The sequence below is a fragment of the Chrysochloris asiatica genome, unplaced genomic scaffold (assembly GCF_000296735.1).
Source record: "Chrysochloris asiatica unplaced genomic scaffold, ChrAsi1.0 scaffold00078, whole genome shotgun sequence".
Classification (NCBI taxonomy): Eukaryota; Metazoa; Chordata; class Mammalia; order Afrosoricida; family Chrysochloridae; genus Chrysochloris; species Chrysochloris asiatica.
Window position 1 is genome coordinate 2,907,474 of NW_006408596.1, and position 17,197 is coordinate 2,924,670.

At 49.0% G+C, this 17,197-nt stretch overlaps 1 protein-coding gene across 1 annotated transcript in view; it reads right to left on the reverse strand.

Annotated features, from left to right (window-relative positions):
• The window catches only part of LRRC43 (leucine rich repeat containing 43), a 49,481-nt gene extending 32,579 nt beyond the window's left edge, over positions 1-16,902 (reverse strand). Inside the window, exons 1-7 of the mRNA XM_006865488.1 lie at positions 16,810-16,902; positions 13,732-13,992; positions 8,548-8,658; positions 7,498-7,637; positions 3,649-3,887; positions 2,017-2,204; positions 1,376-1,596 (exon numbers count right to left, since the gene is read on the reverse strand). Of these exons, the coding sequence (XP_006865550.1) occupies positions 1,376-1,596; positions 2,017-2,204; positions 3,649-3,887; positions 7,498-7,637; positions 8,548-8,658; positions 13,732-13,992; positions 16,810-16,902 (1,253 nt within the window). The remainder of the gene's footprint in view (positions 1-1,375; positions 1,597-2,016; positions 2,205-3,648; positions 3,888-7,497; positions 7,638-8,547; positions 8,659-13,731; positions 13,993-16,809) is intronic.
• Between the last annotated feature and the right edge of the window lie 295 nt (positions 16,903-17,197).

The following is a 17,197-nucleotide window of genomic DNA, read 5'->3' on the forward strand; positions in this document are numbered from 1 at the left end:
TCAAGGGAGAAGAGCAGAGAGCGAGACCCTACCCAGAGAAGCAGTGATGTCTGAAATGGAGCCAGAGATGATGATGTGGAGCGATTGAGCAGCTGGAGACTTTAGATCCAGAGAGGGAGGGCGACTCTGTGCTGAAGACTTGGGGGTTACGGGGGGAAGGAATGCATGGAGGGGATTGTAACCATGGCAATGAGAGACAATGTACGATAGAATGAATGTAAAACTAATGTTCTCCCATGTAAACTATCACATAATTCACAATAAAACATTAAAAAAATGTGTATAAATTGTTGAAGGAGACACTAATTTACTCTGCAAACTTTCACCTAAATCACAATAAGAAGAAAATGGATTTGATTCACTAGTGACTAATTGTCATCATGTTTAATTGTAACTGTCACAGCTGTAAAGGTAAAAGTTGTATAGCACAAAGGGGGGAGTAGTTCATCTTACATCCCAGGAACAGAGCACCCTAGGACCATCAATGGAGAAGAGCACGAGCGGAATGTGGGACCCTATCCAGAGAAGCAGTGACACCAGAGATAGAGCCAGAGATGATGACATGGAGAGATAGAGCAGCTGAGGACTCTAGACTCATGGAAAGAGAAAGGCTGTGTGTTGGCCGCCAGGAGGCTGGCTTACAAAATGTGCCCTTTGGTTGTTTAAATGAAAGAAAAATGAAAACAAAACAGAAAAACCAGAAGGAAGGTTTTAGTCAACTGGTATGAAAGCTATTCTTGATATAATAATAAGTGAATAAAGCAATTTTCAAAATAGTCTGTAGGTAGGTATTATCTCATCACTGTGGAAAATTTGAGGGCAAAGCTTAGGATCACAGAAGTAAATCCTTAAACATTAATAAACTTAAAAACGTTAGTAAATGTAAACTGAAAGATGGAAAAGGAGGAGGTTGGAGAAGTAGGGAGGAGGAGAAGCAGTAGCAGCAATACTAAGAAACAGCCCTGTAATAAATGTGCTTGGGCAGCCAACACCAGTAAGGGTAGGTGACAACTAGTCTTTGGGGATAAATTCAACAACTACACACGACACAAGGCCAATATTTGGGACCGGGGTTGGGCTGCACGTGGAGTGGGGCGGATTACATGGTTCTGCCGGTGCTCACTGGGCACCCAGTCTCCACCGCTGGTCTCGGGGCTGGGAGAGAGGTAGAGGCTGGCACGGCTCTGTGCCCTGGAGTGGGGGCTCCCCAGTGACCCCGCAGGAGGGATGAGAAGGAACACAAGGAGTTACCGCATCCCTGCACCCACAAGCTCATGAGTGGTGGCCTGGGGCCCTTGTGAGCAGACCCCAGGGGATGGCTGTCCTAAGCAAGAGCAGGGGAAGGTGGCAGGTGTGGGGGTGGGGAGGGCCTTACCCTGGGGACGGGCACAGCCGGGGATCGATGTGAGGCCGCAGCTGGGCCAGCTCCTCGGTGGAGTCCACGGACCTGGGCAGGACCGCGGAGCCCCCGGCAGAGACAGAGCCCTCTTGCTCCCCTGACTCGGTCATGGCGCCCGATTCCACAGACTCCTCCGCCTCTTCAAAGTCCTCTTCCTCCTCGGGCATGATCTCTGGGCTGGGGGAGGGCTTGACGATCTGCCCGGGAGACACAGGCATGCCAGACACTTCTCCCCAGGTCACCCGAGGGTCTGCGTAGACACAGCGGTCCACGTCCCCAGAAACCGAAACCAGGGCGAGCACAGGGACGCAGGGTGGGAAGGTTACTAAAGTGTTCGGTTTCGAGGCTTCTGACCGTCTCTATGGAGACAGAAGGAACCTGGGAGTGAGAGCCCACCCTCGATTCACCAGGCTCATGGACCCTTGATGTAGGAGACAAGAAGGCGTGTGGGTAGGGATGAGAACGCCTGGCTCTGAGGGTCTGGGTGGCTCCTGTAACAGGGGCTCAGAATCCCAGGAGACAGGGAGTGGGTACAGCTGGGAGTCACTCCAGCTACAAACAGGGGCTGCGCAGAAGCCGGTTCCTGAGAGCTGACCCTCAACCCTGTCCGTTCGCACCTCAGCCAGCACCCCGACATATTCACTTCCTTCGCCTTCATCATCCTCCACGAAGTCGTAGGTCACGTAGTAGCTGTACTTGATGAAAGGTCCTTCAGGCCCCGGTTCTGGGTCCAAGACGGAGGAGTCCAAAACCCCCCTGACATTCCCAATGGTTACCACAAGATGTGCCTCGTGCGCCAAGAGGTCTGCAGGGACAGGAGGGCAGGAAGGAAGCAGGGGACAGGCCTCCAGAGAGAGAGGGCATTACAGGTTGCCAGACTGAGGTTCTACTCCCAGCTCTCCCAACCTCAAACGAAATGATTTGAGCTAAACACTACAGCCTTCTTCAGCCTTGTTTTCCCAATCTGTAAAGTGGGAGTGCATGGTACAAAGCTTTACATTAATATCATGTCTGAGACCAAGGCACTAAACACCCTTCAAGCTTGGAACCGAACTCAGTGCTGTAGCTCAGCTTTCAACATGTAGGCATGCCTACAAGGCGAACACCAGCCTCTAGAACCACACGCTCCTTAGAAGAACCAACATCCAGGATCCTAAGGACAGCATGTGCCCAGGGATAAAGTTCGGATGGGACAAGGAGAAACAGAAACAGGGAGAGAGCTGTTACATTGTAGGGTCTGTCAGGAAAAGGTGTCTCCATGGGAACCTGGCTGACGTAGACACAGTACAACAGGGGAACGAACGACAAGGGTAATGAGAGTGTAGGAAGTTAAGCGAACAGAGGTAAATACCATTACGTGGAGGGGATTGCAGTCTTGTAATGAAACCAAGTGTATCATTTGTTGAAGGTAAAACTGATAACTTACTCTGTAAACCTTCATTCAATCAATTTACAATAAAGAGTTAACAACAACAACAACAAAAAAGAGAAACAGTGTATCATAGTTGTAGATAGAAAACCAATTTGCTCTGTACACTCAAACCCAAGTCACAATACAAAGTTTTAGAAATGCTATCTCATGCTGCCGTGACATCTAAAACCAGGAGGAGCTCAAGGACCCCTCTTCACTGGGTTCCCAGGCCACACAACCCTCATCAAATGCACCAGGAGCTTCCGGGGCGGAGTTAACCGATTAGCCAATCTCACCCTCCCATGGGAGCCAGGGGCCTGCCTCTCACCGCTCCTCATTGTCGCTCTGAGCAGTGTGACCAATACACTGCCTTTCCACTCATGAGTCCAGGTCAGGTGTCGTATGTCCAACCATCCCCAAGACCCTCACCACCAGGCTGAAGAGCAGACAAACCCACACAGGATGGGGACAGAGAGGATTATCCCTGAAGAGTAAGTGTGGGCGCGCGTGCAGCCAGTACCCAGTCCTGGGTGTTTTATCCCCTCAACCTAGAGGCGGCCCTGGTGCATTTCCCAGCATATCCACCAGGGGGTGATCTCAAGCCACCAGGGAAGTGAAGAAGTTGGCTTAAGAGACTTTCCCTGGTACCTAAAACTGCCTGCCTACCCCACTTTTGCCCAAATCTCATCCAAAGGCATCAAAAGTGGGAGAAACCTCTGGCCATGACGACAATATGCTGACTGGGCTTGGGGGACAGGGGGAGTGACCAGCAGGGTGGGTGGGCAGGAAAGGCAGGGACCCAGGGGTCAGTTCTCTCCACAGCACACAGTGTTCTCACCCCCACTGATGCTGAGTCCCTGGAACTGATGCTTTTCGTTAGGAGACACGGTGATGTCGTCAAGCACACAGAGCCGAGACAGGGTGTCGATGGTGAGGCCCCGGTAGTAAGGCACCAGGGCCAGCGGGTTACCCTGCAGAATCAGTAGTCGCAGCTGTCGAAGGGTACGCAGGCCCCCCACCAAGCTCTGCAGGTCTGTCAGGTTGTTGAAGCCCAGGTCCAGGGAGACAAGGTTGGGCCTACAAGGGGCACACGATGCCCAAGGTCAGGAAGCCAGGCACCTGCCCGGCCCAGCACCTTGTATCCAGGCAAGAATGAAGGCCTGAGGCTGAAGGTTAGGGTAGAAAGTTCCACTCACCCTCCACCAGGTAAGCCCTAAGGTTGTCCCTCCCACGCTGCACCCCCAGGTCATCCTGCTCAGCCTCTCTCCTTGCTTGTATCTCTTGTCAAGCCGGATCCAGTTTTACTGGAAGGTTCTCCACCAATGCTGACAGATGGAAAAGGGAAGAGCAGCCAGTGGTACATGGGAGATTCTAGGGGCCTGGGTGCGTGGGGCTATGGGGTGGAACTTCTAGAAGCTTTTCTGATCCAGACGCACACGAGCAGGGAGAGCCGTGTGGCACAATTCTCAGGGGTTAGAGTAGAAGGCCAAGCAGGCATCCACCCCAACTGGGATGGTTGTGGTGGGGTGGGGAGACCAGGACAGAGCATGGGGCCAGGAAGAAGCCGCTGACACAGAGCAACCAGACTGATTTCAGCTCTGAGAACAGAGGCAAAAAGAACCCAGCGCCCCTTTAATTCACATAGTTGTCCTGATGTTTTCGCTCTGACTGAACACAGTTCCTGCACCTCTTCTCTGTCTGTCCTGCCTCTGGACACACCAGCCAGAGCGCGGAAATACACGAGACAGATGTGCTGGGCTAAGTGTGCTGACCTCACCTCACCCACTGTGAGCCCTTCTTGGGAGAACTGGCGACACATTCACAAAATCCCCTCCTTGTAAAATTAAAAGCCAAATATGATTTGCTGAACGTAAAAATGATGATCTGCTCTATAAACTTTTACTGAATTAAACAAACATTTGAAAATGGGGGCTCTGGATGGACATCTGTTTCTAAGAAGCCCACACTTGAGACGAAGCAAATTGCTCAGATTGATGGTTAGCATATTTTCTGAATCCCAAACCCCAATGCTTGTGACTCGGCATATGAAGCCCACACTGAGTGGGAAGGTCTCCTTCTGATGCTACCTTCCCTGTCCAAAACCTCTTGTCATCAAGTTCATCTAACTCACGATGACTCCATGGGAAGCAGAGTAGAACTGTGCTCCATGGGTTTCCCGTGGCTGACTTATTGGTGGTGGCTGGCCGGGCCTTTTGTCCTAAGCAGGTGGCGTGAGCAATGTTGTTTGCACCACCCTGGGAGTCTGTGCATCCTGACAGCTCTGGTCAAAGGGAGAAAGGAATCCTGAATTGTCTGCAGCCAACACCCATCAAGGCAGCTAGGCTAGGGCAGACTAGATGGGTAAAGAAAATGGACATTATGGTCCGAGAGGGGGGCCTTCCTGTACCCACTAAGTCTTCCCCTCCAAGAACTTACCCAGGTGGGCCACACAAAGAGCGTATCCTCCAAAATACCCAGTGAGGAGGGGGAAGTTGGCCACACTTACTGCTACTTCCACCAAGTGAACCCATGATGAGGATACCTAGCACAATGCAATCCTGGGGATTTCCCAGTATGCTTAGGGACGTCGTCCTGGCCCCTCTGCCTTGACAATCTTTCACTGGTGGTTGCTGCTCCTGCCAAGATTTCAAGTTTTCCACAGCTAAGCGACTAAGACCATTACCTGTGTTGCTGTGATGCTGGAAACTATGCCACTGGTATTTCAAATATCAGCAGGGTCACCCATGGTGGAAAGGTTTCCACAGAACTTCCAGAATCAGAGAGACTAGGAAGAAAGGCCTGGTGGTCTACTTCCAAAAATTAGCCAGTGAAACCCTACAGATTACAGGAGAACAATAGCCGCCACAGTACCAGAGTATGTATGAATCCACTCAAACTACACAGTGACCGCAATAGTGAATAACAATTGTGCCAACAATCATGAAGAGGGGCAGGATCAGATAATGTTTTGTTCTATTATACACGGAGTTGCCATGAGCCTAATCAGACACCACTGCCCACTAAGGGGACAAAATCAGCATAAACAACGGGAGGGGCTACTGCATACAACTTTGAAAGGACATTGAGTTTTCAGTAACAATGAAGCAGCTAGAGGAAGCAGAATGGTCTCTGAGGCGCTTCTCTCCTGGGGGTAAGTCTACCCCAAGAGACACTCACACTCACACGTCTGGAGACAGTTTGGGTGGGTACAGGTGGGGGTACGGAGCTGTATTATCTAGTGGGTGGAGGTCAGGGATGCTGCTCAACATCTTACAATCTATACGCTAGACCACTGCTCTGAAGATTCATCCAGCCCTGAATGTCAGTGGTGCTGAGATTTCTTTATTGGGTCATAAATAGAAATCCTAGGTTCTGGATTTAACAACCAAACAGGAGCTACTACAGAAAAAAACCGAGCTGTGTTTTTGAAGTCACCAAGTAAGATCTGCTCAAGCCTCAGGAGTATTAATCTTTCATTTCAGGAACAGAGGACCCTAGGACCAGCAAGAGGGGAGAGCATGAGTGGAGCGTGGGATCCCAACCACAAAAGCGGTGACAGCAGAGACCGGGGCAGAGGTGGTGGCCTGGAGAGGGAGAGCAGCTGGGGAGTAAAGGACCAAGCCCTGAGAAAGGCTGGATGCCTATGGGCAGGAGGCTGGCTTGTAAAATGTGCCCTTTGGACATTTAAACAAATATATATTTTCTGTGTGGTTGTTATGTTGTTGTTATGTGCCATCGAGTCGGTTCCGACCCGTACATTAAAAAAAAGGGGGGGGAGGGGGAGATAGAGGTAAACACAATAAAACAAAGTGTGATTTGTTGGATGTGAGACTGATGATCTGACTGTAAACCTTCACTCAATTCATAATAAAAACTAATAAAAACACACACTTGCCTGACCCTTAGGACCGCAGTGGACTACTTGGCACAATGGAGGCCATAAAGACAATGTTCTAGATTCCACTTTGCTGAGTGGTGACTGAGGTCTGAAAAGTTTGTGAGCAGCCATCTAAGATCCAACTATTCCTTCCTCCCCATCTGGAGCAAAGAAGTGTGAAGGAAACCAAAGATTCCAGGAAACAATAAATCCAAAGGATGAATGAACCACATAAATCATAGTCTCCAATTGTCTGAGACCAGAAGAACTAGATGGTGCCCGGCTACTAACCTCTCTTATCAGGATCACAATAGAAGGTCCTGAACAGAATTGAGAAAATTGTAGAATACAATTCAACATAATAAAAAGATCTGACTTTCTGGTCTGATAGACATTAGTGGAATCCCCAAGACATCCTTCAAAGGCGGAACTGAACATCCTTCAAGGGATCGACTTTATCAGCCAAACAATAGATAGGCCTACAAAGTGAACAATACCACCCCTGAGGAACATGCTCCTTAGAATAATCAACCATCTGAGACCAGAAGGGTGGTATTTGCCCAAAAACAAAACACAGAAGGCAGAGGGGGCAAGAAAAAAAAGGGGTGAATGGCAACAGGGAACGCAGGGCGGAAGTGGGAAAAGTGCTGTACCTTGAGGGGACTCTGACCCATGCCACACAATAAAATACATATAAATCAGGGAGGGGAAACCAAATGTGCTCTATGAACATCCACCCAAACCACAACAAAATATTAAAGAGAAGAATTGGCCAAGTCTAACGCTCCATCCCTCCCTGTCCCCAGTTACCAGTGGTTGGCGGTCACATACAAGCTCTCCATGGGGCCCAGAAGTTTGTTGTGGCCCAAGCCCAAGTGCTGGAGGCCTGGGGGCGGGTGGGCACACAGACACTCCATGCTGGTGATCTTGTTGCCGTAGAGTTCCAGTACCTGAGGAGGATGGCGGACAGGGGTCCCCAAAGGGATCAAGGTCTAGTCTCTGGGACCTGCCTTCCTTGGGTCTTGGGAACATGGGGGCAGAGTCACCACTTAGGGGGCTTGCTTCCAAACCCAAGAAGAGAGTATCTCTGCAGCAGGTCTGGAGGGCTCTTTTCCTCTCATGAAGGAAACTTCGAGGTTTGAAATGGCAGTAGGCATTTGCACCAGTTGGGAAGGGAGATGTCTGACCCTGTGGGCAGCTTCTCAGCCCACTGAAGGATGCCTCTGTATGGGATAAGGAGTAAAGCCCACCTCTGATAGACTTCCACTACTGGACTTCTGATCCAAAGTGTCGCCTGATTTGTTCTTGAGGAGAGCACTCTTGTCACCATCCATTTTAGGACAGAGACACTGTGATATAACCCAACTGAAGACTCATAGTAAAGCTTGGCCTGTACCCCTGGGTGTGCGAGGGGTGAAATTCTCAGCTATTTACCACAAAGTTGAAGGCTTGAGTCAACCCAGAGGCACCTGGAAAAAGGTTTGGCTATCTACCTCCAAAGATATTTGATGTTGTTGTTGTGTGCTGTCTAGTTGGTACCGATGAATAGCAAACCTACACAGGATTTCTGAGAGCAGCTGGTAGGTTTGAACTACCACTTTGCTGTTAGTATGGTTACTATGCCAGTGCTTATCCTACAGCGCCATACCAGGGCTCTGCAGAAATATAATCCACAGAAAACCCAAGGTGTACAGTTCTACTCTGATATGCACAGGCCGCCGTGAGTCAGGGACAGCTTGATAGTAACTGGTGAATCTTCTAGAAGGCTGGCCCTTCACACACAGCCACGGGCACACTGCTGCACCTTCCATCTGTGGGCAGGGAGGGGCAGGGCCCTGGGCAGCCCTAATGGAACCTCACCTTCAGAGTTGGGGGCAGATTGATGGCATCGACCACCTTGATTTGGTTGGCACTCAAAACCAACTCTTCTAGCTTCAGAAACTTCAGAAGGTCTTTGTCCACCAAGCTTACCTAGAAAGAAGGATGAAAGGGGCATCTGTGGACAAAGAGGCACTGGGGCAGGAAGTGCCTAAGTTAGGAAAACAACAACGTATTCATCTTCAGAAAGGAGCCCTGGTGGCATGGTGGTTAGAGTGCTTGGCTGCTAACCAAAAGGTCCAGGGTTCGAACCCACCAACCACTCCACAAGAGATATGTGGTCATCTACTTTCATAAAGATCACAGCCTTGGAAATTCGTAAGGGCAAGCTCTACTCTGCCCAACAGAGTCACCATGACTCAGAACCAACTCAACAGCAGTGGGTACGTATCTTCACAGAGTTACTCAACTAGCGTCAGGACCCCAACACTCTCTCCCCTTAGTCCAGCCTGCATTGTCCAGCCTGAACTCCAGTTCTCAGCATGCCGAGTGACCCCTTCGCTCCAGCCCTCATCCCTCCTCAAGGACTTTGTGACCATGTGGTCAGTGCCCTGTGGTCAGACTCTGTGTTCCCACAGGCAGGAATCCTGGCTCCTTTGCTGCTCCCCAGAATCCTGTGAGTCTTGGCCCAACTAACTGACTGGCACTGAAGCATGTGAGGCCTTGGGGGTTATGGGTACTTTGCACAGAGGTAGAGCTGGCAGAAGTCCGGGGATCTGCCCAGAAACCCAGTTCCCCGTGCCCTCTGCAGCACCATAGGCCCTTCCTCATTGAGCCTCTCGTCCATCCCTTATCTAATGGTGAGTAGGTTCCTGGGACAGTAGACCTCCAGCGCTAAGCCAGGGAATGCCCCTGTTATGGGGGCACTAGATGATTGCCCCACTCACCCCCAGGATTCCTGTGCAGGTCTGCACTGTCTGCAGAAGGAGAAGCAACAGCAAAGAAGGCTTTGTTGTCATAGAATTTAATGTAGTATTCTGAAACCTCCTGCCCTCCAAACCCCTCGCTTCCCAAGTTTAAATGGAATAAAAGCAATATGGAGTCCTAGGAAGGCCTTTACCAGGCACCACAAGGATAGCCTCAAACCATAGAGTCCCTCCAAGGGTACCCTCCTCCACCTCCCTCCACCCCTGCCCCCATCACACACACACCTGAATCTTATCAATAAGTACTGTAGAAACATTAGTAGAGACCTCAGGGGGCAGTGAGTTCATGCTGATGGGGAAGAACAACTCGGAAAAGGAGGGTGATATTGGTGTCAAAACTCAAAGAACGGAATCAGTGTCACTGACTTATGCATGAAGATACTGCTGAATTGGTGCACGTTCGGCTGTGGAGATTCTCAGGAACAACAACAACAAAAGAAAGAAATACAACAACAACAAAAGAAAGAAATAGCTGTACGCTGCCACTCATGGACTTGTCATGAGTTGGAACCACTTGGTGGCATCTGGTAGTAAGGTAGCAGTCTCGAATCTCTCCCAATGCTAACATTCCAGCCTGTTTTGGTTATTTCCAAAACATCACAGACAGGTCTGGGTGATGAAAGGTTCAGTCTGACGTCTTGGTCTTGACAGTCATTTAAGACCAACCAGATCAAGGAAAGAAAAATCAGCCATTAGGGAAAACCCCCTTCTGAGACTGAAACTCAAAGGGAACCCACGAGCACTCTAGTATGCTTGCTAGTGACCACCCTGGTTTACTTGTGAGTGGAAGTGGGGGAAATGTAGCAATGAAGACATGGGCTGAGTTTGGCCATGTTTCATTGACACTGTTGACCTTGAGATGAGAGAGAGAACAGAAAGGACTGGCTGGTCTGAAGTTTCAGGAGATGTGTGAACTCCCAAGCGCATGGGCACTGACCTAGCCACTGGGGGCTAGAGCTGAGAGTCAAGTGGCCAGCTGGTCTGAAGTGCAGGGAGGTGTATGTCAACTCACAAACTTGCAGCTAGTACTCATTTGACCTAGCTTGGATGGCTAACTGACCAAAACTTGACCAGATGAAGATACAGATGTTCTGAGAAGTGTCAATTACTATAATTTGACTAATTGGATCTTTATGTATGCAGTTGCTCAAAATTCTAACTGGAATGTAAGGAGTCTACATATCAAGGAGGAAAAAGCTTATTTCCTCAGTGTACTCGGTTGATGTTGTTGTTGTGAAGTACAGTTGAGCCGGTTCTAACCCATAGCGACCCTGTACAGGATTTCCAAGGAGCAGCTAGTGAGCTTGAACCTTGCAGTTCAAACTGAGTTTGTAGTCCAGCTCATGAATTCAAAATTCTACACTAGGACGCCAGGCACTCTAGACATTGGTGGTGGTGGTGGTGGTTCTGTGCCATGGAGTTGGTTCCAACTCTTAGCAACCCTGTATAGGGTTCCTGAGACTATAAATCTTTATGGTAGCAGAAAGCCTTATCTTTCTCCTGTGGAACAGCTGGTAGTTTCAAACTGCTGACCTTGGAGTTATCAGCCCAACTCGTAACCACTATGCTACCAGAGCTATCAAAAATGTTGTTATTGCCTTTCTGCGCTACCCAGAGAAGGGTCCATACAGCGTTGTTCTGGGTTCCCATTGTAACTTAAAGGGGAAACTTTCACAATGTCCACAGCAAATGAAGGAGGAGGATGTCCTCAAATTCCTTGCAGCAGGAACCCACTTAGATGGCACCAACCTTGACTTCCAAATGGAACACTACATCCACAAAAGAAAATGTGATGGCATCTATATCATAAACCTGAAAAGGACCTGGGAGAAGCTTCTGTTGGCAGCTAGGCCATTGTTGCCATTGAGAACCTGGCTGATGCCAGTGTCACATCCTCCAGGAATAGCGGCCAGCGAGCTGTGCTGAAGTTTGCTGCTGTCATTGGAGCCACTCCCATGGCTGGGCGCTTCACTCCAGGAACCTTCACGAATCAGATCCAGGCAGCCTTCCGGGATCCATGGCTTCTGGTGGTTATTAATCCCAGGGCTGACCACCAACCTCTCACAGAAGCATCTTACGTTAACTTGCCCACCATTGCTCTGTCCAACACAGATTCTTCTCTGCGCTACGTGGACACTGTCATCCCACGTAACAACAAAGGAGCTCATTCAGTGGGTCTGATGCGGTGGATGCTGGCTCGGGAAGTTCTGCGCATGCATGGCACCATCTCTTGGGAGCACCTGTGGGAAGTCATGACTGACCTCTATTTCTACAGAGATCCAGAAGAGATTGAAAAGGAAGAGCAGGCCACTGCTGAAAAGACTGTGACCAAGGAAGAATTTCAGGGTGAACAGACTACACGTGCTCCTGAATTCACTGCTGCTCAACCTGAGGTTGCAGACTGGTCTGAAAGCGGGCAGGTGCCCTCTGTGCCCACTCAGCAGTTCCCTACTGAAGACTGGAACGCTCAGTCCGCAACTGAAGACTGGTCCGCAGCATCCACTGCTCAGGCCGCTGAGTGGGTACGAACCATCACTGACTGGTCTTTCAGTCTCTTAGAAAACGGAAATAAGATTGATGGAAAATAAACATCAATTTCTAAAGGAAAAAAAAAAAAAAGTTGTTGTTAAGCAGTTCTAACTCACAACGACCCCGTACAGGGTTTTCAAGGAGTGGCTGGTGAGCTTGAACCACCGCCCTTGTGGCTCAAACCAACCTTGCAGTCCAGCATGTTAATCCACAGCACCACATCAAAATGGGGGTTATAAGGGCACAAAGTGGCTGGTTTACAAGCTTTCATGAATGTGCTTCGTTTCAGATGAGGGGGGTAAGGTAGAATCCCCACTGAATACTTTTCCTCTTCTCCAGATGGATCTGGTGAAAGGGGATGGGGATGATGGTGACAAGATTTTATGATTCAATTGTGAGTAATTGTCAGCAAGACTAACAGTGATTATCACAACTAATTGTAGAAGATGTGTAACTAAAGGCTGGGGGTGCGGGGGAAGTATTTAATTTTTCATTTCAGAAACAGACGATCTCAGGACCAACAAGAAGGAAGAGCATGAGTGGAGCGTGAGATCCTACCTAGAAAAGCAGGGACAACAGACGGTGGCAGAGGCGGTGGCATGGAGAGACAGAGCAGCTATAGGCCCGTGGACTGAGTAAGGCTGTGTGCCTGTGGGCAGGAAGCTGGCTTACAGAATATGCCCTTAGGACATTCAAATGAGTATGTATTTTTTGTTTTGTATGTGTACATCACATATTTTTGCTTTGTCCATTTGTGAAATACAAGATGTAAATGGGGAGCCACAGGGAGGAAGCGAGATAACTGTTATTGCAGGGTGGGGATTGTAATCAGTGAGATGAAACAAAGTGTGTGATTTGTTGAATGTGTAGCTAATGACCTTGTCTGGAAACTTTCACTCAATTCATACACAAAAAAGTTAAAATATTAAAAAAAAAAAAAGACCAGATAAGAATACTAATATCTACTGTAGATCACCATTAATTTCAAATAGAAGTGAACACATATAGTATCTGGCCTGAAAAAGTATTTCATAATAAAGCAATATCTGTCATTTGTCAATTTTCTTATTCCAAAGAAAGCAGCAATGTTCTATAGATATAAATTACGTAAATAAGTTATTTTATACCAAAAAAAAAAAAAACCAGCCAGTGTTTTCAGCATTTACAGAGAACTTCCACACACCTTATCTTACAAATGTTTCTTTAACCGCATCTAAGCCACTGCGTTTAAGTCTATTCTGACTCATAGCGACCAGACCTGACCCGGAGAGAACAAAGAACTACCCCCTAGGTTTCCTAGGCTCTCATCTTTATGGAAGCAGATTGCCACATCTTTCTCCATCGGAGAAGCTGGTGAGGTCAAAATGTTGACCTCTGGGTTAGGGGCTGAGCCCTGAATACCTCACCAACAGGGCTCCTTACCCCACCCTACAAATGAAGAAAATGAGTCTCCCAGGGTTAACAAAGGGAGCTACCCCGATTGACAATACCGTCCGCAGAGTCAGAACTGGACTGTTCTTAGTAGAAAGAAAACCTTGCCCATCTATTTCTGTAAGAGCAGGGATACGAATCTGCTCTCCTCTTGGGACTTGGCCTCCCACTCTGCCTGCAGGAGCTCAAGTCACATGACACGGGACAGCTTTGAAAGTCTTGCCCTAAAACTAAAAATGGCGGCAGCAAGGGGCGTGACCATATGACAGGACGCACTCACCTCTTTATCCACCACTCGCAGGCACCGAAAGTAGGAGTAGAAGAAGGCATCTTTGAGCATCAGTGGATTCTGAATGGCCAACTCTCTCAGGAAGCGGTCCTCTGCACTGGAGTCGGTCAGCAGGGCCCAGGGCGAGTGGCGACTGCGGACCAGGCCCAGCAGGGCATCCTCCGTCTCCTCCAGGGCGCTCAAGGTCTCCTCCTCCCTGGGGACCAGCTCCCGCCATGTTCGCCAAGTTTGAGGGAGAAAGCGAGACTTATTCTGTAGGGGTGTGGGTGGAGAAGTCTCTCTAAGACTGAGCTATCGCTATGAGTTGAATTCAGAGGAATCCTGGTGGCACGTTGGTTAAGTGTTTGATTGATAACGGAAAGGTCAGTAGTTCAAATTCACCAGCTCCTCTTAGTGAGAAAGATGTGGCAGTCAGGGATGGTAAACACATTTACAGCCTTGGAGAAACTATGGGGTGGTTCTACCCTGTCCACTAGGGCCACCATGAGTCAAATAGAAGTCTTTGAAGTTTGGGTGTAGGGTACATGGTGTCCCCCAGAAAGATATGTTGAAAGGCTAAATCTTGTATCTTTGAATGTGATCTCATTTGGAAACAGGTCCTTGCAGATGTAATCAGGTAAAATGATGTCATTTGTTGTTAAGTACTGTTGAGTCGGTTCCGACCCATAGCGACCCTGTATAGGGTTTCCGAGGAGCAGCTGGTAAGCTTGAACCACCGACCTTACAGTGCAAACGACCTTGCAGTCTGGCGCTTTAATCCACAGCGCCACGCCAGGACTCCACACCAGGATATTAGGTGGGCTGTAATCCAGGACCAATGATGTATTTATGAGAAGAGAAGACAGATTGACAGAGATAGGAAAAAGGTCATATGACAACAGAGGTAGAGATTGGAATGTTGCATCTACATTTCAATACACACCAAAGATGGCAGGCAACACCAGAAACTACATAAGACATTTCTGTTGTTTTAAAGCAGGGCTTCAAACCAGTTCAAAACAGTTCTGTAATTGACATTCATAAACAAGGGTCACATAAGCATTGGATAGCAACCCGCAACCTACCTTTAAATGGTGTTGGGCTCCAGAGTCCTACCAATAGTGTTGTTCTTAAGAAGGTGCAAAATTAAGCAGATTATAAAATAGGACAATTAGGGATAAAGAGTTAGAAATTAAGACCATAGAAAAGCAATCATTTTTACTGATTAACATTCAGGGATACAACCATAGATGAGAAAAACACATAATCCCTGACAGGTCCAATTCCAATTTCTGCCTCTAGGAGTTTATTCTGTGGTTGGAAACCTCAGACATGCAAATGTAAGTGATTTAACATAGTGGTTAGTGTTGGTTTGCTAACTGCAAGGGCAGCAGTTCAAATCTACCCGCTGTTCTGCAGGAGAAAGATGAGGCTTTCTGCTACCACAAAAATTTACAGCCTCGGAAATGCTATACAAGGTTGTTATGAGTGATGTCACATCACCACCACCACCACAGTGCTGTAGGATAAGCATTGGACTGCTAAACCATAAGGCTGGTGGTTCCAACCCACCAGCTGCTCCTCAGAAACCCTATACAGGATCACTATGAGTTGGAACCAACTTGACAACACTTAACAACAACACCTGGGAGTTCCTGGACAGTGTAAATGGTTAACCAGCTCAGCTGCTAAACAAAACGAGGTTGGAGTTCACCCAAAGGCACCTCGGAAGAAAGGCTTGGAGACATACTTCTGAAAACCCTGTGAAACACTTTCTACGGCAGATACGCATGGGCTCGCTATGACTCAGCATTGCCCTAGCAGCAATGTTGACTCAATAAAGACAACGAATTAAGGTACACAGCAGAACATGCAAATGGCAACATGTGGGGGTGTAATTCATCAAGGAAAGGTTTTTGAGGTAAAGGAAACAATGCTGGAAAGGAAAATCCAGAACCTTCATAGGAATGAAAGGCACTCTGGAGGTGCAAAAGTTAAGTGCTGGCTGCTAACGTAAAAGGTTGGTGGTCCAAACCCAAACAGCTGCTCTGTGGGAAAAAGATGAGACAATCTGCTTCTGTAAAGATTTCATCCTAAAAACCCTACAGGGCAGTTCTACTCTAAGTAACAATCAACTCAAGGGCACACACCAACAACACAAGACAGGGTATGAGGAAATGGATGGGAAAGAAACCCTTTTCAGACAGAGCGCTTGACTTAGTCCAGCAGCATCTACAGCCTAACACTGCCCTGTCATATAGCACATGCTCAATCAGTGCTAGCTGATGAAACGAAGAAATGTCTGATGTTCCTGGTGTGTGTCTGTTTCCCTCTCTATAAAATCACCAGACTGATGGCCCGGAATTCCTCAACGCAGGGCCATCCGATCATTTCCCCCAGGAACGTTCAAGGCTCAGGACTACCTGGGCACACTGGAGGAGCCTTTAATTTTCCCCAGCCCCTGTGCACCATGGCCCCGTCCGGTGTGCAGACACCATTCGCAGGACTGCGCTGGACTACGGAGGAAAAGGACCTCCTTGAGTACAAGCCACAATATCCTCCTTCAAACTGTTACAACTTCGGCCTGACGCCCTCTGTCTCTCAATTTCCCGTTCCCCGCAGCCCGGTAGGTGGTGGGCAAGCACATCTGCTCCCTAAAGCAAAGCTTTAGGGTGAAGGGTTAGGAAACAAGGGGATGGGCGTCGCTCCCCCAGGCCTGGAAGGATAATCCCAGGGGATTATCCCACCCACTGATGAATCTGAATTTGCATCCAGTGGAAAGCTTTTCACCTCAAATGGAGCCTGTCCCCTGGGGTGTAGGGTTGCCTTTCACGTGCTCCTAGGACTGTGTGTGGTGGGGGTTGGCAGGATCTCTGCCCTCCAGCCTGGGTTGGTGGGGGGCCTGTTCTAGTCACTCCTTAAGTGCTCCCCAAACCTGCCCTCTAAGCCCCCCTTGCCCCAATGCTAGGATGCAAATCTCTCATTCTCCGTGATCAGACCGACCCCTCAGCTCCCAGGTCAGCCCTGAGCCCGACCTCGTCCTTCCCCTCGTTCAGTCCCCCAATCCCTGGAGCCCCTTGCCGCCTGTACCCAGCTGCCTGTGCCGCACGGGAACTCCTGCAGACACAACTGCCGCAGGTGCTCTCGGACAGCGGCGCTCACGGTTCCCGTAGGCTCCTGCATGTCCACGAGGCTACTGAAGCCACTGAGTTGAGCGGTTGCTAGGCAGCCGGGGACGTGCGTGCTAGCCCCACGCAAGCGCGCCGGCGAGCCCTGGAGAGACGCGTGCTGAGTCCATGACGTCGATAGTGTGTAAACTTGCTTCCCTCCGGGAAAATGTGGTGCCACTGGGTCAATGCACTGGACTGAAAAGTCGGTTTGAACTACAAGGTTGGCAGTTCAAGCTCATCAGTCACTCCTCTGAAACCCCATAAAGGGTGGCTATGGGTTGGGTTGGAACTGACTTAACGGCACTTAA